The sequence below is a fragment of the Ascidia mentula genome, chromosome 5 (assembly GCF_947561715.1).
Source record: "Ascidia mentula chromosome 5, kaAscMent1.1, whole genome shotgun sequence".
NCBI lineage: Eukaryota > Metazoa > Chordata > Ascidiacea > Phlebobranchia > Ascidiidae > Ascidia > Ascidia mentula.
The window spans coordinates 11,226,788-11,247,075 of NC_138570.1; the positions used below are offsets into that span (position 1 = coordinate 11,226,788).

Genomic DNA, 20,288 nt, shown 5'->3' on the forward strand with positions numbered 1-20,288 from the left:
CAAATTATGTAGTGAGCAAGCGTTGGTAATTTTAACAACTGATTGGCCAATGCTAAGAAGAGGTTCGCATGAACCCCCTATACTACTTTCCGCCTCCTCATAAACACATTGTCCAATAAATTAATTGAATCTGGTCGTTAAGTTATAATCACAAAAAACTCAGAAATTAAGCATTGCGTATTTTTGTTTCTCATCATTATCCATTTTATTTGTAACGTTAAAAATTGTGCTTTCAATTTATTATGCCGTAAGTTTTTCCAATGTGAGACTAATTTTTAAACCCCAAGTTTGTGATACCTCTGGCACAGGGTTGTAAGGTCGTTTTTTCCCGTTGTGTTTAGTGCAAAACCTGCCAACAAAAATGCGTTTTGCGGGGTTTTTCGTGAGAAACACAAATTCAACTTTAAAAAAGCTGTAACAACATTATTAAATGAAACGGCCTGTACTTTTCAACAAATAATATTTTGTATTTAAACGCAAGCAAGCGAATGTGCCGGGAACAAGCATGTTTGTTTCGTTCGCATGAGATTGCATTTAAATTTGATGTATCTGCATGTTACTGATCAGCAGTAGCAGGCTAAGTCAACTTCGATTTATACCAAGATGAGTAATAAATGGATGATTATAGCAAGACCACATGCGCTATTGGTAAGTTTTGAAATTAAAAGTTGTGCCAAATAACTATAGCAAAACATTTTTCGTACCTCATCCTTGCATGAAATATGGGCTTTAGCGACCATCAGCAACTGTGCCAAACATTAAATTAAGTCATCTAAGTCAAAAGTTTTTGGAAGCTGGAAATGGGCGCATTGGTCAAACGCACAGTCTCGTGCGATAGCGAAGTAGTGCAACGGCAGAACTCCCGAAATCACAACAATTGTACATTTTGTGATAAGCATGGCATTTGGCACGATTATGCAGAAAAGCTTTTGAAAACATTTTAGACATGGAGCCACTTTTGTTTTTTTAGCCTTTTTAAGCAATTTGGCATTCAGTTTGAACTTTAGGTTTATATACAACGCGTTTGAAACATCGGCCATTATTTCATTTCCCGGACATGGTCAAGAATAAATTAGGTTAGCGTTTCAAAAACATACTTTAATTACTTCGCCCTTGACAAAGGCATGTAAACATAATGGTTTGGATAAAGCATTACACCTTGCACGGGTTATAACAAAATATCTTTTTGCAAATGATGATCATTTCTTGATGATCCTTTTCCGTATAAATACCAGGGGAAGTCTGTTCCAACCTTGAGTTATTATTCGTGCCCTTATCGATATGCTACTAGAACATAGAAGACCAGAGTGAAACTCACAACACACCAGCAGCTCTCATTATTGCTGCAAACATTCGGCGAACTCCGATAACATGAAGAGTAAGACAAGCAAAAAGCAAACAAAACGGAATAGGAGCAAAAATCAATCTAACAAAGTTTTAATGAATTTGGGTTACTGTGTCCAAGCAAAGTCATTTTCGCATGCAGGATGTTATGTTTTTCCTTTCTACCGCAAACAGAATATGCGTCGGGTTGAAATGACTATATAAAGTCCTAAATTTGAATTCGCATAATATTCCATAGTTATGACGCCCGGGCCATCACCGTACTTAGTCAGATATGGTCACTCTATATAAAGCATATTTAGCGGTGCCACTGGAATATCTTTTTATTGCACTACAAATATGTTTTGAAGCGCCCTTTTCTGAAGGATAATGATCTCATAAATGTGCTGATTATTTACGTTGGCCGTGACTGCGAACGACTTTCAAATTTTTTGGTTTCTGCAATTAATTTGAAAGAAAAATATGACTAATACATTCGCAGATATTTGTAAATCATTGGACTTTTGTCGAACCCCTGAAACGTAGCCATCAAACCCCACGGGTTCGATCGAACCCTGGTTAAGAACCACTGTGCTATAAGGACGCGCTTGTAATCTCTCGAAAGAACCGAATTTCACAAAAAATAATATAATTGGATGGAAAACAGAGGATCATTTCGTGTTTTTAGGTGGTCTTCACATTGGTATTGTTTCTCTCAAAACCATCGGTGATTGGTTGTCAGGTAGTGATTGGATTCAAGCATTGGTCCACGCTGAAATTGCACCAGCTGGATTATCCGTTCCTTCCTTGAAACAAAGCGTGTTTCTTGCACTCGAAGAGCACATTAGGTCACTGTGACATAACATTAAATTATTTCGTTATACATCCCCAGTGATGGAAATGGAAAATGTTTACCCAATGGCGTGATAAAGCGACCTTGCAACTATCCGCAATTTTTAAATATCCGTATTAACATTCGTACTTTCACTAAGATCATCGAATTTTGGTATGTATTTGGGCGCACTGACGGAAATCACGCCGTGTGATTTTTGCGGTGGGTCACACAAATTATGCTCGATTCCCGTTTATTTGAAGAATATGACTGAGCTTGAAAAGAAGCATCCTGTGTTGTCTGGAGAAAGTTTCATAAAGGTTGTTTTACTGTTACGAAAAACAAAACGTGCTTTCTCTTTAACTGCCATTGATCACGACCATACGAACAGCACAACGTATAAAAGAACATAGAGGAGCTGTCGGACTGATATGCAATCCTGTTGCGTTTCGATGATGGGTGCTTTCATGTCCGAAAGTTGTAGAATGAAATACAAATTTGAAAAGGAATATGATGGGATGCTTTCGCATATCATGACCAAGCACCATCAATGCAGACGGCGTGTGAAGACTTTACAATCAAATGCTCTCTCTCTTTTATTCATTGGCATGCAGTGACGTGTCGAGGTTCTCTGGTCATGAGAAGTTTTGCTTGGAATGCATAGATGGCTTGTTCTCGGAAAACTGACGCACTTTTAAAATTGCCTTCAACGCCAAATTGTGTTTCCGATGATATTGTAAGCGTCATTGACAAATTGATGATGTATATATACGATCGTACCAGCACATGTAAATTCTGTCAGTAAAATATACCACCAACAGGAAATGCACTAGTAAAACACGTAAACCGTGTGACAGACCGTTTACCCTATGTTGTTAAACCTTCAGTTAGCTTTAGAGGCCCTTTGCCGATGGCCATGCGATGGGTGCTCTTAATTGACGGAGCGCACGTGATACTGTCAGTTGACCTGGCCTTGTTAACGTTAACTGATGCACTGTATTCTTAACAGCTTTTGTTTCACAGCAATTGTGCTTAAGTTTTTTTAACTTTTTTAATAAAGTCGCATATTCTTTTTAAATAAACAACAATGTCAAAACATCCAGATGTGCGCTCTTTTGACAAGACTTGCGCTGGAAGTATATTACTATAATAACCTAAACCGAACTAGTATTACGAAGTTGGACCTAGCGAACTTAGCACACCTGTGGTATTTTCCTGCATTAACAAAAACACTGTTTTGTTGTCATGGAATACCAAAAACATTATTTATGGTTGTATACCACAGGAGTCCGCAAATATACTTTTCGGCGCGACCCACAACATTGTTTCTAAATATAAGTAAGTAAACACTTTGTGTACATTAAAAATATACGAAAACTAAACAATGGCTTGTGGTTATTTGCACACTTTTCGTGACCCAAAATGGGCAGCCTAGTGTCGAATATTCGGCTTGTCATACTTCGAAGCATTTTAATATTTTGTTTAAACTTTTAAAACTGCTTTCTTATCTTAAACATTTACACCCAGTCTTTCTGACGCTATCGCTAGTTATCTTGCTAGCGTTACGTCTTTCTACCTGCGTTACTTCTTCTAAGTCTCCTATATGTCGCATAACCGCAGCAATTATCTCTTTGTGTCTGCATCATCTTTGATATCTCCCTATATATTTGCGACTCTTTCCACAAATAAACAGATCATGGTTTTCGGTCTAACAGATCATAACTTTTGATCTCATTGACCTGCACAGATCTCGGTTTTGTTCTGACACGATCTGCAGTCAGCATGTTGTCTCACCGGGACTTTCTTGACAGGTTTGATGTTGAGTTCGGGGTGATGCAATTCCTAAACCTTTCGATATATCAACTGCGACCAGTGTACCCCCCTCCACCAAGGTAAATCGTAGCAAGTGGCCTGAAAATACACATATGTTGCGTTTACCAACATCGCACACATTAACGCAGTAACATTTCATGCAAGGGCATAATTGGCAGGATCGCGACACTGCGCAGGTCCTTGCTTGGCGATCACAGCTATCGGATCGCGATCATTAGGTTTGCAGGCATTGCAGCCTTGCTGGATCAGCCACTTTTTCCTGACAAGTCGGTGCAAAATTTAAAAAATCAAGCTCCCGGTGAGGTTTGAACTCTCGACCCTGGGCTAACCAGGCCCAACGCTCTACCAACTGAGCTACAGGAGCTCAGTGGTTTCACGGGGTATATTGTGGCCAAGGTACACTGGTGCGCAAGCGCACAAATTGCCAGGCAACCTTCGTGAGATCAAACCTCACCGGGAGCTTGATTTTTCAAATCTTGCACCGACTTGTCAAGAAAAAGTGGCTGATCCAGCTAGGCTGCAATGCCTGGGCTGCCAAGCCTGCAAACCTAATCATCGCACACATTGTCAGTGTAAGTCGAGCCTGTAAAGGAGTTACCACTCGATGCGAAGACGACGTTGTTGACCGTTTGAACTCTGTTTTTCTGAACTTACGTCATAAAGTTGGCCTGGATATTTGGTTGGCCCTAAAGCATGTCCCTTGTGTGTGGTTAATATTTTACTGGTCGCGACCTGCGTTTGCGGAACTCTGGCGTATACGGTAATACCAAAATACACGGCATTTAACCTTTGCCGAAACATTCTGACTTTTCAAGTCAATTGAATTTATAAGAGGCTTCTGTTGCGCTATTTTGTGGGAAACTAGCAATGTATCATTAGTAAATTTATGACAATCCGGAAATAGCTGGAATCTATTTTTATTGAATTAGTGACTTGTGCGCCGTTTGGTGGTTGCATCTATTTTATTTAATAAAATTAAGAAGCAAAATTTCGTTCTAGTGACAGTGTCTATCGACAATGATTCAAATCATGGATTGTGTAAGTGGTTATATGAGAAAATATGTCAGACAAATGCCCACAAAAACCTGTAGCCTATTCTGAAAGAACCTATTCTAGTTTTGTGTTGCTATATAGCCTGCAGATGGGTATTTGTATTGCACATATATTCCACAATTCCAGCATCTGCAAACTTGAAGCAGACGAAATTTTATCAGACAGATCTATCAGAAAGTTATGTAACTAATACATCAGCGTTGCCAGTTTTAACAAAAGATTTGCTAATTTCGAAAACTATTTATAAATATTAGGCCCAACACTTTCTTTTGAATGAGTTTAGCTTACTGCTAAAATTCAGGCTCTTACTGCCTATCATATGCAGCACATTTTTGTTGCAGGTTGAAGCAGCATTCATAAAAGTGTGTTTCAGACAATGGATTTTTGTAAAATGCCATAAAACACAACATGCATCAATATTTTTCATTTGTGCCTCACATGCAATAATGTCTAGCCTTTATCGCAACTATCCCACTGCAACGGAACAGGGGGATGAAAACACAGATCCCAAATTTGGTATATTTGTAATTTGTTGTACGCTATGTAATTTTACTTTAAATAGGTTTTGTTATCAATTTTAGCTGTCAGTTTTACTGACTAAATATAATACTTTAGTAAAAAATTTAAATTTAAAAATGAAGTTATACAAAAGCAACTACACTATGTTTCTATGATTCAATAGTTACCCATAAAAATAATGTAGGAAAAATAGAAATTTTTATCTAGCTTGATGACAAACGACATGTGTGTGTTGTTGATGAAAATAAATATGGCTGTGTCATGACAAATGTAAGCAGTTGTTTTAATTACTGTTTTAAACAGTGTGCTTTTCACTAAAATTTCCAGCAATTTCTATAGAAAACTATGTTTTAGTTGAAGATCCTACAAAAGCAGATGAATCCAGTGCTGAAACAGCCAAGTTGAAGAAAGACAAAGCACAAAGCAATTGGAAGAGAATATTTCAGCCATGGAAATGGAAAAAGAAAAAACGGAGTGAGCAATTTCTTAAAACAGCGTCAGGTTTGTAGAGAGTAAAAAGTTCTTGTAAATTTAAAAAAAATGAAATGTGGTGTATGGTGTGGATGGTTATGTACTTTAGTGGGAAGCAAAAATAGTGCTAAACATAGTCAGAATGCATTATTTGGTTGTTTAAAACATTATTTCTCAAACACTGGTTGATCATAATAGTGTAATTATTGTTAATTTTTAAAAGCCTAGTTCTATATATTTGCACTCACAGTGTTGGAAAGAAAGATTTCAGTTCGCAGTACCAGAGAGGATATGATGAAGAAAGGATTTCTTCATGGAAATAATGAAAAAAACGGTTTGTTATTTTAAGCAACAATTTGAAATTTACAATAATTAATTCAACAAAAGAAATTGTTTGCTCCTATTGCAACACCTGTAACAAAGCTGCCTTGTGGCCTCCGACAACTAAATGATAGTAAACTTATATTACAGCTCGTTGTGTCTGACTTGCTGTTTATGCTTTTTGCATTCCAGATACAGCTTATGAATGTTAATTATTGTAAATAGGTTAACTTATAAAATGTAGTGTAAACACTCTTTGTCCACTTTATACATGCATGGCCCACCTGTTCATTTTTGTCCATGAGTTAAAAAGTTTTCCCAGTCTGATCTACAGCTTACACCTTTTTAGCTTTTGCTAAACTAATTCATTATGTTAACACATCATACATGGTCACAACTGAAAATTAGAAAAAAATATTTTGGTAAATATAAGTGGTTTTAATGCTAGATTTTGAAGAAAATGATACAGCCCAACATGCTTTTTCTTCTTCTAATATTGGGGATTGTGTGGAAAAGGCTAACAGCAGTAAACCACGCAAAAAAACAGATGATAGTGAAAGTCTGAAAAGAGATGACCCAGTTAAAGAAAAAAACAGTAAGAAAGCTTTTTAGTAAAAATTTCGTATTGTCTTTTCACCACTACAGGTTTAATGGGTTGAAAAATTTGTGAAGTATGATCAATTCAATCCACTAAAAAATTACTGGGCCAGGTGGTGGAGGGACTGAGTCATTATATAAAAAAAATTCTTCTTTAAAGCTTGATGATTTGAATCAATGAAATTTATCAGTTAACTGTGCAGATTGGAACTCATCAAGAAATTCAGACGGACTGTCAACATTAACCGGACAAATGAGCAGAAATCGAATTGGGTCCCAACCAGAGGAAAGAAGGAAACAGCCAGTTTATATGTAAACAACATTATGTTCGAAGTTACAATTTTTTACAAGTATTGCATATTTTGCAGACATCAGAAGTCACCATCTGATGAAATTGCGAGAGAAAATGAATTTGCTGCAAAAAATAGCACACACCGACATTCATACCAGGTTGCAACTCATAGTTACAGTTTAAGTGATGCATCTGTTGGAAGATTCCACATGTCCAACTCCAGCGGCAGTGAATTGGCCGTAGGAATAGTTGGTAAAGGCAGAGTTCAAAAGGACAGTAGAGTGGCAAGTAATGATTCGACTCACACCACATCAACAGTTCCACAACCCATGGCACGGTCCCATGCAAAACATAATAACTCCACTAAAGACACTGGAGAGAATGAAAAGGATGAGGGGACTTTTCGGGGCCCTCACACAACTGCCTCATCCCTTCCACCAACCCTTGCTGCTCGTTTATCACTGGACTTATCCAAGGCTATCTCTGGCAACATTTTGCATCAACTCCCCCCTTCATCTCAGCTTTCCAACACAAAAAATAGTATTACTGATGTTTCTTCTCAGTGCCAAAATACGCAAACCAGACATTCTACATTCCCACATTTTAATCAAAGGTATCATAAATTTTTAGCATTCATTTTGTTTTTCCACATGTTATCACAGTTTTTTTCCAGTGCTGAAATGCCTCCTAAGGAAAATTCCAACAACATATCAGGGTTCCCTGATACCTCTGACACTGAAGGACAAAGACCTGTTGCTGCCAAGCGTACCCACATTGTATGTTAATTTTTTCTGTGCAATTAATTTAATTTCACACTAAGGCAATGATACCACAGGGGCAGAATACATTGGCAGCCGGACATCAAAACATGTCTGTGAAACCTCAGCCGCCTAAACCACTGCCAAAGCCCAGCAAGCAGGTGATTTCTCAGGTAATAATGTATAAAGGTAATCCTAAATTTGGTTTAATTGTCTGATTTTAATGTTATAGATAACAGAGCAAGTAAAAAATGCTGGTCAGTCCACTGAAATCCACAGTGTTACATCCGCTCCTATTCCTCCACCACAGCAGAGCAAACCACATTTCAACAAAACCCTTGAAGGTTGGCAGTTCTAATATGTTTTAAATTTTATTCCAAAATCACTAGTTTTTCCTACATCACCTATGAAATACTGTTAAACAATTCATTTTGACATCACATTACTGTTTTAAGTCCAGTCTGCTGGTTGGATGATTTCTATGACTGGGGGTTGAATTTGGGTGTGGGGAAGCATTACATCTCATACAAAAAAGTTTACCTTAGGAAGACAAGCAGGATATACAAAAAAATCTATATTTATATTCAATAAATTCACAGTCCACCAGCGACATTCATCAAAACAAATTCACCCAACTTTTATTTAAAGTAAAAGCCAAAGAATAATAATTTTGTACACATATATACTTTGTACACATATAAAAATATACTCTGGCATGCACATTTGCTTTTGTACAATATACAAGAAACAAAATATTCAAATGCGCTCAATAAATTAAATTACTTTTAGAAAAAGCTGGAAAATCTGGCTTTAACGGCCCTGTTATGTTTGCTGGAAGTGCCGAAATTATTCAAAGGACAACTCACATTAACATTCCACAGTGAGTTTTGTAAGATTTATGATGAAAAATAATTCAGAAAACAAGTTGTTTATTCTACTTGTAATTGTGCACTAATAGTTTGTTTTTGTACAATTGGTTTAACAGTGAAGAGTAAAATTTATTGTAAAATATATTTTGATTTAGGAAATTCAAAGTATTTTTGCAAACAAAAATTAATATACTTAGGAAAAGTCCACCAGTCAATGTATTGCTGAAACATTGTGCCATAGTAAAATATACTATGGAGCTTGACAGATCTTGGCATGCTGTATTGGTTTGTGGTGCTAGTTGGAAGCTATTCAGTGTTTCATTTTATCTTGTGTTGATGTTGTAAAATAAAAGTGTAAGGTTACATTTCATGGCACAACATGTTTCAGTTTTGCAAAACTGGTGCTTGTTTTATGACACAGAATCACCTTTCATTGTAGATACATCCGAAATAATTTTGATCCACATTCAAGTGATAAGCCCACAAAACAAGGGTATGATGTGGACTCTGACTCTGATTCTTCTGGTCCTATTTTGTATCGAGACGATGAACCAGAAGAAGATGAAGAAGGTAGATATTTTTTGTAATATGTATTTTCCTTACCTTTAAGAGGAATGTAGGCAATGTGTCAAGAGGAATGTAGGCAAAAAAAACTGCTTTTTTGCAATACAAAATAAATTGACTTAATTGACAATAAATTCATACATTTTGGAGGGGCCGGTACCAATCCATATGTGCTCTTCAACACTACTCCACATAACTAACTTCCATTGCATGATTTAGATGTTTAATTATGGGTTTAGATATTAATCCTATTTTTTGAATAGTTTGTTGCTACTTGTTACTGAAAGGGTAGCAACATTATGACTTGGAGTTAGGAAAATTCTTGATTGTGAAACAGTTATTTTGTGTTAATCCGAAACATGAGCTTTTTGAGTAAAATTCATCATAATGTAGTACTGGGATAATACTATTTGTTTCTTTTTAGAAGAATCTGGAGGTTTAGCTGCAAAAGTTGCTCGCCGCGACACACTTGCTCTTCGTTTGGCAAACAGACCAGACAAAAAAGAATTAGAAGACAGAAATATTATTGCTAGCCCTCAAAAATCAGAAGTTGAGCGTTCTGCTCTAAAAATTAACCTTACGAGGTAGAGCTATTTAGCAAACATCTACATTCTCATTTTTTAAGTAGACGACTGTTTAGAAATCTTGTGGTTTTGCAAAAGTGTGGTATGAAACTTTCTGAAGCACTGCGTTTGGTATTTCCTCAATGTTGTACTGTAGACGAATCAGTCAAAGACCTACAAAGGAGGAGTTGCAGCAAAGAAACATCTTGCCTCACGAATCTGTCGAAGACAAGCACAAAGAAAGGGAAAAGGCATGTTTTGTGTCAAATTGCTTATACAGATTAGGACTTCTCAAAACCTTTTTGAATAAGCATATGTGTGCCACCCAATTTTCTGTTTAACCCCAGTAAATAAATAAAAGTGTATAATGTATTGTCCCCACAAAAGCTAACATGTTTTCATAGTTTAAGAAGTCCGGATCTGGATAACCTTATATGACAGTGGAGAAATGCCTGTTTGGAAAACTTTTTACTTGTACACACTGTACAGCCATCAGTCTCGACTCGTAAACTTGCATTCTTACTATTCAGGTAAAACGTCAACTTACACGCAAACTTTCCATGAGACCCACAGTAAAGGAGTTAGTTGAAAGAAAAGTTCTCATAAATTGGCATGAATATGTTGAAGTTTATGAGGTCCAAAACTATGATAGGCGAGGAGACAAACCTTGGACTCGTCTAACACCATCAGACAAGGTTATTTTATTTTTCTGACACCTTGGTTCTTGCCAACTTAAAAGATAAATCGTTATTCTTTGCAAGTCAACTGATGCAAGTGCATAAATATTGCATGTTTTTTTGTAACAGGCATCCATTAGAAAAGAATTAAATGAATTTAAAGCAACAGAAATGGAAGTACATGAAGAATCTCGACGATTCACAAGATTTCACAAGCCCTGAAAAAAGTGATTAGTTTGGGTTAAACGTTATGTATCACTCACTTGGTGGAGCAAGATTGCCAACATACCAGAAGTTACAAGATTGCCAAAGGACAAATCGCTACCATGGCAATGTGTCTCAGCAGACCAATGTTGTTGTTGTTATTATTAATAATCTATTTTGTTTCAGACTTTTAAATTTTTTTGTCTTTTTAAGTGTGTACAGTTATTTATCATTCTTTAAAGATCCCACCAGAGATAATTGATTTTTCATATGATAGATTTGGCAACCTCAATGTATGTGATTTGTTCATGTGATAGTACCACCCTATATGGAATTTTTATTGCATTGACCTAATAGGCATTGTGGCGAGAAGACAAAATAGTATTGACACCCAATGGAAAAAATACATTTGGGCTTGGTGTACATAAGCAAGATTGAAATGTCTGTTAGAGTGAACAATGAATGCAGTGATGTTTTTATTCTTCCTAAGTCTTCATGTCAGAGCCCTTTAACTTCTGTTGCTATTACACAAACTAATTTATGATAGAGTCTATTTGGGGTTTTTACTACATATAATCATGCACAAACAATTTTTATTGCACTGCAATTAAAAACAAAAACTTGGAATAATCAAGGCCCGTTGGTGTTGGTTTCATTTTTGAATTCTAGTGTTCTTATTTCTTTTGAAAGCTCAGATATTTGACTTTGAAGGTCCTCCATATAGGATATACTATCCTTGACAATACGTCGCACTTCACTTGATGGATCAAAATCATTTAAAAACAGACCTAATGAATAAAGTATATTGCTAAACAATTAAGCATATTTTTGACAAAAATAAGTCTAATACAAACCATCCCACAATTTCAAGCTTTGTGGAGCAACTGATGGCCAAATTACTCCTGGTCTTTGTTGGTAAAGAGGATTCAAAAATATCGGTAAAATATTTACCGACAGTAAATATGACCACAATGACACAGTTTTTGTCCGAACTTTATACTTCCTCCTGAAAATTTTGCATACAATAAAACCAAACAAATCATACAAACAGCAAATATTTCCCACCTCTCCATTTCATTATTACAGAGAAATGTACCAAAATCTGATGCGTATGCATGCCTGTATAGTTCAGTGAGAAGAACATCGGAAAACTCAAAAGATAAGGGAAATTGCTCTAAAAGTTGATAAACACAGTCCAAAAATAATGTGAAAGTTGGTCCTTCCGCTCTTGCACGTTGGTTACTGCACAACACAAAACCACATTTTTACTCTAAATAATAACAATAACCCCAGTACTACACCTTTGAGCACCATGAAAACATCGGTCCAAAAATGGATGCCCAGCTTGGATCCACTCCAAGTCAATTAAACAAAAAAAACCTCTAATAGTTCTGCAGTCTAAAACAAAACACATTTAAAAAAGTTTACCTGAAATTTAAATGCAACTGTTCAAAGTTGGGAAGTTTTTACAGGCAACTTGGTCTACAAACAAACAACAACCACTATCTTATATTTCAATTTTTTGAAAGATAACTTACATGGATCAAGTATAATTTGAGTCAAGGAAGTGACCAACAAAGTTGAATCAGTGCCTTCTGTTCCATGGACAAGAACTGATGCTCCTTCTCTTTAATCATAACCACATAGTACAATGAATCTTTGGCCTACATACTAAACTTACCTATCTACACACTGGGAAACAAGACAGGCAGCAGAAAGAACATCCTTTACATAATTCATCCAGTTGCTTGATTCCAGCTTGCTTTGCCATTTGTCACTGCTGGAATTTTTATCTTGACATGCTTCAACTATTCTCACAAAGCTTTCCTGGTAAATGCTAAACCTGTAACAATAACTGTTCTGATTGTTTGTGCAAAAATGATAATACTAAATGCAAACTTAATGCAAGAATATTGAATGTATACAATTATAATAATATTTTTTAATTAAAAACAGTCAAGCATTGACACAAAAAAGATCTTACTTTTGTAAACTATTGTGGAATTTCCTCCACTGGGGATAATTAAATTCAGTTTCGAATCCTCCACCTTTTGACCGAGCTTGTAATGCAGCCTGTGGTGTCCTGTTAATTTTTTTGTCATTTTACGAACCAATTATATTGCACTGCTTTTTGCCAAAAGTAAATATTATGGAATGCTTTAATTGAAAAAAAAAATACTAAACAGTGTATGGATACAAAATTACCGGGTATCCAGAATATAACCTCTGTGTGAGGATCCAAGCACTACATTTATTAGCTTTTCATCTTCTTTGCACCGTTTTTGGTTTTGGCCTGTGAGAGGTTGTCCACATCTCATTACAACCTAATCATTTACAAATAGTTGCACATTATAAAATGGAAGTGAGGTATGTAGTTTATGAAAGAGCTGCCAAACAATTTAATTTATAACCTTAAACATTGAAAAGCTTGAGAGTTTTTGTAATGCAGAAATAACATTCTTTAAACTCAATGGCATCAATAATTTACCCTGCCATTAGTATGAAAATAGCTTAAAATGGGAAATCGACCTCCATGGCGAAACTTAGCAGATTTTACAATTACATCATCATTGATTGCTTTGGGAACAATCACTTGGGATGGATAAGAGTTACACACTGAGAAATGAAGATTGATGTTGGATACCCTCCACTGGTCAGACTAAAACACATGTATAATATTATTTTTCCATACAGCAAGGTTTATGCAATAAAAACAATTAAAAACCTTTTTAGACAAAGATGCAAATCTATGCTCAGTGCAAAATAAATCATAACCATCTTCATCAAAAGTAAATTTTGGGCGGTGAAAGAATGGATATTGTAAAGCTGGATTGTTCAGACTGGACAAAGTCTGTACAATTTTTTCACAAATATTATTATATTACAGTGTTACCATGTGTAATGACAAGTTAAGAATGTAGAAGTAACAAACATCAATGGAAAACATTATCACCTCAATAGAACTTGCTATGTTGTTTGAATCCTCTGTCACGGGAATGGTGATATAATATTGTCTGAAATCTTTACACTTTAGAACAAGGGTATTTTTGTCCACCATGTACCTAAAAACCATGTACATTAACCCAATAGTTAGCCAAATGACACCTCATAATATTACATCTGTACAATTGATTCAAATAAGTTAAACAAAATATTGAATATTTACCTAAACAAGAAGTTTCAACATTCGGGACATTTAAAAAACAAAGTTACGAATAAAACATACTAATTAATTATTATATTCCTAACATTTCTTGACCCATGAATGCCTATTGTTTACCAACACACAATTAAGCAATTACGTAGATTGTTTGATAAAAAAATTCTCTTTATCTTGGTATATCCTTAAGACCAAATCACTATTTTAAAACAGGCATTTTTAATATTAGCTATATGGTATATATATATATACCTCTTTTCGACAGTGTCAACATTTTTGTGTAGAATCCAGTATTCCTTGTTTTCACCATTATGAGAATATAGTATTAAATGATGCCCTGTCAAGCATGCTGTTACAAGAACCACACCCATTTCTCCTTCCAAAACTGCATCTTCGACTTTAGGTGTCTGCACAATATTTTATGTTACAAAATCAAAATATTCAATACACTTGCAATCATGCAATAAAACATTTAACTTACTTGAATAAATTCTGAAAACTCCATAGCACATTTAATTTAAAGAATAAATTGTCACCCAAAAATTACTCAAAACAACACCAATGTTACACATGTAAGAGGCCAAACAAACAACACATCTACAAAAGACATAATAATCTGTTCACTACACTTCACTATATAATCAGTATACTGCATTCTTTACAGGACAAACAAACAAACAAACAGGGGTGACAATGCACGTATTGTCACCCCTGGATTTTGTTTAAATTAAAAATTATTGTCAGAAAAACCACATACATTATACATGTGTTAAGCTAGTTTCAAAAGACCTTTATTATCACCGTCACAATCATGACAACACAAGTGTATCATGGATTGTTACCCAGCGCAGCAGTTGTTGTAGCATAATAGTAAGAATCGACATTGTTGTGTAATAGATTGATATGGTACTTCATACTCACTAAAAAAACTAGAAGCGTGGACACATAGTTGTTTTAGTAACATGTAAAATTGAAGGTTAACTTGTGTCACGTGAAAGAAGTGCTGCTGGTTAGGTATATTTTATGTAGTAAAAACAGTTTATTGCTCCACAAGTTATGATCAGGAGACCGAAAGCCATGATCCATTTATTTGTGGAGTCGCAAATATATAGGGAGATATCAAAGATGAGGCAAAAAAAAAGGAATTATTGCTGCGAATAAGCGACAAAGGAGACTTAGAAGAAGTAAATTAGTGTTTGTGATTTTCCTTAGGTTTCTTTTCCGTAAATTAGTGTGAGTTTCCTTTGATTCCTTATTCCATAAATAAGTGTTAACCCCTGATACGACTGACGGAATGTTTTTTGTGTGTTTTTAAAACCTGGAAAAGTCACCCTTACATTTTCTAAAACGTTGAAATATTGACGCCTATGGTGGTAAAGATAGGATTTTGATCAAATGCACTTCCATTTTAACATAGCAATGCATCATGAAATATTATTATTTTTCTTTCTGCAAAATTTTTGTAACGTTGCTAGTTTTGCAGAAAAAAACTGATAATAGAAAAGTGCAACATGGTTCTGACTTTGCGTCAACAATGAGTCTGACGTCACAATGCTGCACATGCTAGGGTGCCTCTAAAATACCATTGTAGGTGTCGTAGGCATAGTGGACATTGAGTCTAGGCATTGTAGGCATAGAGTATAGGTATTGTAGGCATTGAGCCAAGGCGTTGTAGACATAATATGCCTTGTAGGCATTGAGTCTAGGCATCGATGCCTAGATTCAATGCCTATCTACAATGCCTATTTTTAGAGGGGCCACACATGCATTGGTTTAGATAGGAGTTATTTATTAAAACGCGTGTATCACAACCCTAAATCCAAATATTTGTGCGTTTTTACTGCGGCGTATAAGTCTACGGAAAATAACAGTAGATCATGATCATCTAATGGCTTTTCTTTTGTATGGGGTTAAATTTCTCACAAGCAAATATGTCCGACCGGTTTGCATAACAGTCAAATGCACCAAATCAAAGAAACTGCCCCTAACTATCCCTCTCAGGCCTACTAGCTTAGATTTAGATAATCTAAAGATAATATTTTATACAATACAATGTTTGAAAACAACAACGCCACTTAACAAATCTCTGGACGTAGGTAACTCAGCTATCTTACGAGGTAGCTGTGCCATTTTTTACACCGTTCATGGGCTACATATTAAAAACGTTTATAAAAAAGCGTAGATCTCCCACTGACGACTTGGATTGGTTTGGGATTAAAGCTTTTAAATTCTTTCAAAAAGTTATAACTAGGACTGGCCTAGATTTCTACTTAATCAGCCAAGCAAGATGTTTTTTTGAATATATATATTTCGCCTATGCGGCATCCTCAGTATTCTAAAAACAACAACAAAAATAATCGTAGTGATTAGCACCCATGGCACACATCAAGATGGGCTACATATTATACCGACACCATACTTATCGACTCTAATATCTAAATATTATCATCATATTCACATTCGAATATTAAAATCCATATTAATATTCGATTGTGAATATGATATTAATATTTAGCAACAAGTCATGGAAAAATACCGTGTCGCGCAGAGGTTTTATAAATTATAAAAAATACTGTGTAAAAAAATAGGCCGCTCTCTCGTAAGATAGCTGAGTTGTTCGCGTTCAAAGTTTTGTCAACTAGCGCTTTTTTGTTAACGATCCCCCTCGTTCACAACCCTGTTATGGCAATACAGTCTCTTTTTTTTCATATTGTACATCTTGACTATCCAACTTGCTTAGTTTTGGACATTTTACAATTAATCGATCAAATAAAACCGGGTTTGCGGCAAAAATATCTCATATTTTATTCCACACCCACAATATACATATCAACTGCTGGTAAAGCTACCTGAAAAAGATTTGCAGCTGATGCTAAATGCATGAGAAGCTGCTGAGATCTTAATGCTCTTTCCTCTTCCACTTCGGATTTAACGGTTTCAAGCGTCTTCTGTATCCAAGACCACATTTTATTGCCGATAACGAAAAGTTGAAATGAACCTTATGTAACTTACATATAATATGCGATAGCTTCCCCATCATAGCCTACTCGTGATATAAAGTTGGCGACGAAAAGAGAGTGAAGTGTTTTGGAGTGATAAAAGCGGCACTCTAAATGTTAGGCCGGCGCATAAATTTCCTTCTAGTGAAGCCTCTAGATATTCTGACATGATTTTTTATGTTTATCTGGAAACTTAATTATTACTTGAAGGAAATAATTAAAGGTCCAGCAGTTGGTAGCAAGACCCACTGCATTAATTATTTCTAACAAGGAAGCCGCACTGATTGCGTCACATAAAAATTCTTTACAAATATTTAATTTTACTGGATTTTGCTTGCCGCCCGCGTCTTTTGTGGATGGTTACTGTAGAAGGGCCACCGGGCACAAATTCTCAAACGGCTTTTTAGTCGCAATTATTCTGATTACAGACAGGTACGTTTATCTATCTTTTCCCTAATTTCTTTTATTTCTTCTACGAGGTTAGGCTCTGTCTTATTCTTGGCGCACAAGATTAAGTTTCTAAACCTTAAACACATCAAATATTAAAGGTGAATCAAATATTAAAATAAAAACAAACCTTTATGTGTGAATGCGTTATGAGCCTATACATTGATGCGTTGTGAAAAACTTTTCAATTGTTTCTTAAAGACAAATAGTCTCAATACTTCATCGCGAAACGAGAAGACTCCAAGCAAAAGAATGACGCTTCAAGCACTTTCAAAAGCATTTTAACATACGTTTATGCCGAAGAAACACGCACATTTGCATGGCATACAAAAGTTAACGATTGGGAACGAATTGATAATACTGTCTGAAGTTAAATTTAAAACGATGTGTTGTGGAGGCACCTATTAATTTCTAATAGCTCTTTTTGAAAGCATTCAACATGAACAATAAAATTAGTTCTACAATTTACTGGTTGTTTTCAGCAGTGCGGGAATTTTCAATTTTTTGCTTTTGTTTTCTTGTGTGATAGTCTGTAACGCAACCCAATGTGTAATCAAGTCTTCCGCAACCTTGGCACATTCCACCGAAAACACCAACGATTGGACCAATGTGGAATCTAGAATGGATTAAACTTGGAAATTTGGCAATTAGGCTACTCATTAAAAATGTAAATTATCCTTGATTTCAGCCAACCACATTTATTCGTCGACTTCATGATTTGATTGAACGCAATACATGTGTATTTGTGAACAGTATATTTTCTGAATACCTGCACGTATCCATCGCATTCGAACTTTCCTTGTAGGTTTTCTTGCAACGACTGCAAACCACATAGTGCTCTGAAACCACAGTTTCAGCATCAACAACAGTTAATGGGACGCCGGCATTACTTCGGACTGACTGGCTTGACAGAATTGTCTAAATAAAGCGGTTATATATAATGGTCTTTTGTGATTTTTTTTCTTTACATGTTACATAAGGCACAGTGCTTCTAAACTTGCTACAAATGCAGAAACAAAAATTATTCAACAAGATCAACTTGCCCTTCCTCTGCTTAAAGATGATGGAAGATTGTTAAAAGTTTCTCCGTATCTTGAAAGAATATTGCCACGATGGCATATGTATGGTTTTGTGTTCCTCCGTAAAATCTATCGAATAGATTTGTTGTGTTAATAAAATGAACACCAACGAAACGTTCTGTTCCTTTGTGTATTTGAGGGACAAGTTAAAAAAAAGTATATCAATTTTTGAATTTTGAAAACCTATATATGTTAGGCCGGCGTTATTGCTCTTATCACAAACGCGTTCACATATATTTTTGCATATTGCTCCATTCCAATTATCAATAAATTTTACCTGTTCTAAAGTTTTCTTTTCCTTGTTCATTGATATACGTTGCTTTTGCATGGCCGTTTTAAGCTTTCTGTCGTTTTCTACCATTTCTCGTTTTAATTCCAATCTAAAATGGAGCCACAGCAAGGACAACTGTTAAACTCTTGCTTCAAGAAAATAAAAATCAATTTCGTAAATACAGTTTGTTTTTTAGCTGAAAAACTTACGTGTATCCATTCCTCGGACCTTTTTGAAGAAATAATCGTGAAGGTGTGGCGTGGTTGCCTACGCTCTTGTAGTCCCATTCAGGTACTTGCAAACCTATGTGTATCCTCATTTAAAATACGTCACATGAATAATACCCCTTACTAACCTTTACTAATACCCATGCCATAATGTGACAAACGTGATAAGTGTGCTAGCTCAAGCGGGTACTCCATGTCGATAGCCCAGGAATAGCTGTTTCGTTTCGTTTCTTCCTTGAAACAAAACTTTGTCAATGTACAATCTTAAATTGTTATTTGTATATCTTTTGCAAATGAATGCATAAACATTACAAAACTTATCCACACATAGAAACCTTCACATAGAAAGCAACTTTCTTTCTTGTTCGTATGCCCTACCATGTAGTATTTCTTTATTGTTCCTAGTGTCAATTAGGTACAATGATGGTACATGGACAGTTACAAACTATGACTTTCAAAACTTCCTGCTACAACCAACAGGTTGTACTGGCATGGTGAACCGTTCTACTACATAATATCCCACAACCAAAAATCATAAGGTGTAACAAGTCAAAATGTTTTACCGATTGTCTGAAGTGAGACGAATAAATGTAAACAGACTATTTTTAAAATGCTGTTTTTGTAAGAAACATGTGCAAAGTACGACCCTTTGTTGTAAAGTAGCCTCTCAATACAAACGAAGTGTTTCCGTAGCACGTCGCTCTTTACCACTTGTCACCCCTATGGAACGGTAACAAAACCAAAGCGAACAAAAGCCCGCTTCAAATGTTATGTCGGATTTGTAAGATGATCGTTAAATAATAGTTCTTGACTGGGTAATGTTTCACCCATAACAAAGGCATAACACGATTTTTAACAAAAACAAAACTTCGCTTGTAAATTGTTACAGCATAGTATATTCTTATGGTAGTGCAACCATTGTCTCCGTCACGCATGATTTCCAGGAGATCAAATGCGACTTTTTGCACGGTTCCTCTAAATATACCGGGTTGGCAGGGTTGTCCGGGTCGGCAGGATTGTCCGGGTCGGCAGGATTGGCACGGTTGTCCGGGTCGGCAGGGTTTGCAGGGTTGTCCGGGTTGGCAGGGTTGTCCGGGTTGGCAGGGTTGTCCGGGTTGGCAGGGTTGTCCGTGTTGGCAGGGTTGGCCAGGTAATGTCACGTGATATCTTCAGGCGCTTGAAGTAATATAATACATGAACATAGGTGTGATATGACATACGCATAGGAG

The 20,288-nt window shown here is 35.9% G+C and overlaps 3 protein-coding genes across 9 annotated transcripts; 1 reads left to right on the forward strand and 2 right to left on the reverse strand.

Moving 5' to 3' along the window:
* The first annotated feature begins 5,386 nt into the window (after positions 1 to 5,386).
* LOC145904063 (uncharacterized) lies at positions 5,387 to 11,455 on the forward strand. 4 transcript variants are annotated; one of them, XM_082992289.1, is made up of 15 exons: positions 5,387 to 5,557; positions 5,915 to 6,061; positions 6,282 to 6,365; positions 6,801 to 6,947; positions 7,141 to 7,261; positions 7,318 to 7,854; positions 7,915 to 8,017; positions 8,077 to 8,172; positions 8,232 to 8,343; positions 8,789 to 8,879; positions 9,308 to 9,438; positions 9,860 to 10,016; positions 10,153 to 10,246; positions 10,526 to 10,690; positions 10,802 to 11,455. In XM_082992289.1, the coding sequence occupies exons 1-15, from the start codon at positions 5,488 to 5,490 to the stop codon at positions 10,892 to 10,894; spliced, it is 2,148 nt and encodes a 715-aa protein (XP_082848415.1). In that variant the 5' UTR covers positions 5,387 to 5,487; the 3' UTR covers positions 10,895 to 11,455. The 4 variants fall into 4 exon arrangements, with proteins under 4 accessions (XP_082848415.1, XP_082848416.1, XP_082848414.1 ...); XM_082992290.1 differs by having other exon boundaries at positions 8,083 to 8,172; positions 9,857 to 10,016; positions 10,802 to 11,453; XM_082992288.1 differs by having other exon boundaries at positions 9,857 to 10,016; positions 10,802 to 11,452.
* LOC145904065 (myotubularin-related protein 9-like) lies at positions 11,452 to 14,635 on the reverse strand. Its single transcript, XM_082992292.1, has 13 exons — positions 14,518 to 14,635; positions 14,289 to 14,443; positions 13,830 to 13,938; positions 13,602 to 13,727; positions 13,365 to 13,535; positions 13,082 to 13,200; positions 12,861 to 12,959; positions 12,558 to 12,719; positions 12,415 to 12,503; positions 12,178 to 12,274; positions 11,942 to 12,118; positions 11,731 to 11,882; positions 11,452 to 11,664 (listed from the first exon to the last, which is right to left on the reverse strand). Exons 1-13 carry the CDS (start codon positions 14,539 to 14,541, stop codon positions 11,507 to 11,509), a joined length of 1,638 nt encoding a protein of 545 aa, XP_082848418.1. The 5' UTR covers positions 14,542 to 14,635; the 3' UTR covers positions 11,452 to 11,506.
* Positions 14,636 to 17,054: 2,419 nt separating this feature from the next.
* On the reverse strand, positions 17,055 to 19,740 carry LOC145902662 (uncharacterized). Of its 4 annotated transcripts, none has more exons than XM_082990718.1 (7): positions 19,623 to 19,740; positions 19,188 to 19,289; positions 19,042 to 19,135; positions 18,839 to 18,941; positions 18,526 to 18,630; positions 18,252 to 18,400; positions 17,055 to 18,098 (listed from the first exon to the last, which is right to left on the reverse strand). In XM_082990718.1, exons 2-7 carry the CDS (start codon positions 19,252 to 19,254, stop codon positions 17,948 to 17,950), a joined length of 669 nt encoding a protein of 222 aa, XP_082846844.1. In that variant the 5' UTR covers positions 19,255 to 19,289; positions 19,623 to 19,740; the 3' UTR covers positions 17,055 to 17,947. The 4 variants fall into 4 exon arrangements, with proteins under 4 accessions (XP_082846844.1, XP_082846843.1, XP_082846842.1 ...); XM_082990717.1 differs by having other exon boundaries at positions 19,188 to 19,293; positions 19,623 to 19,723; XM_082990716.1 differs by lacking the exon at positions 19,623 to 19,740 and adding an exon at positions 19,438 to 19,616.
* Positions 19,741 to 20,288: the final 548 nt, after the last annotated feature.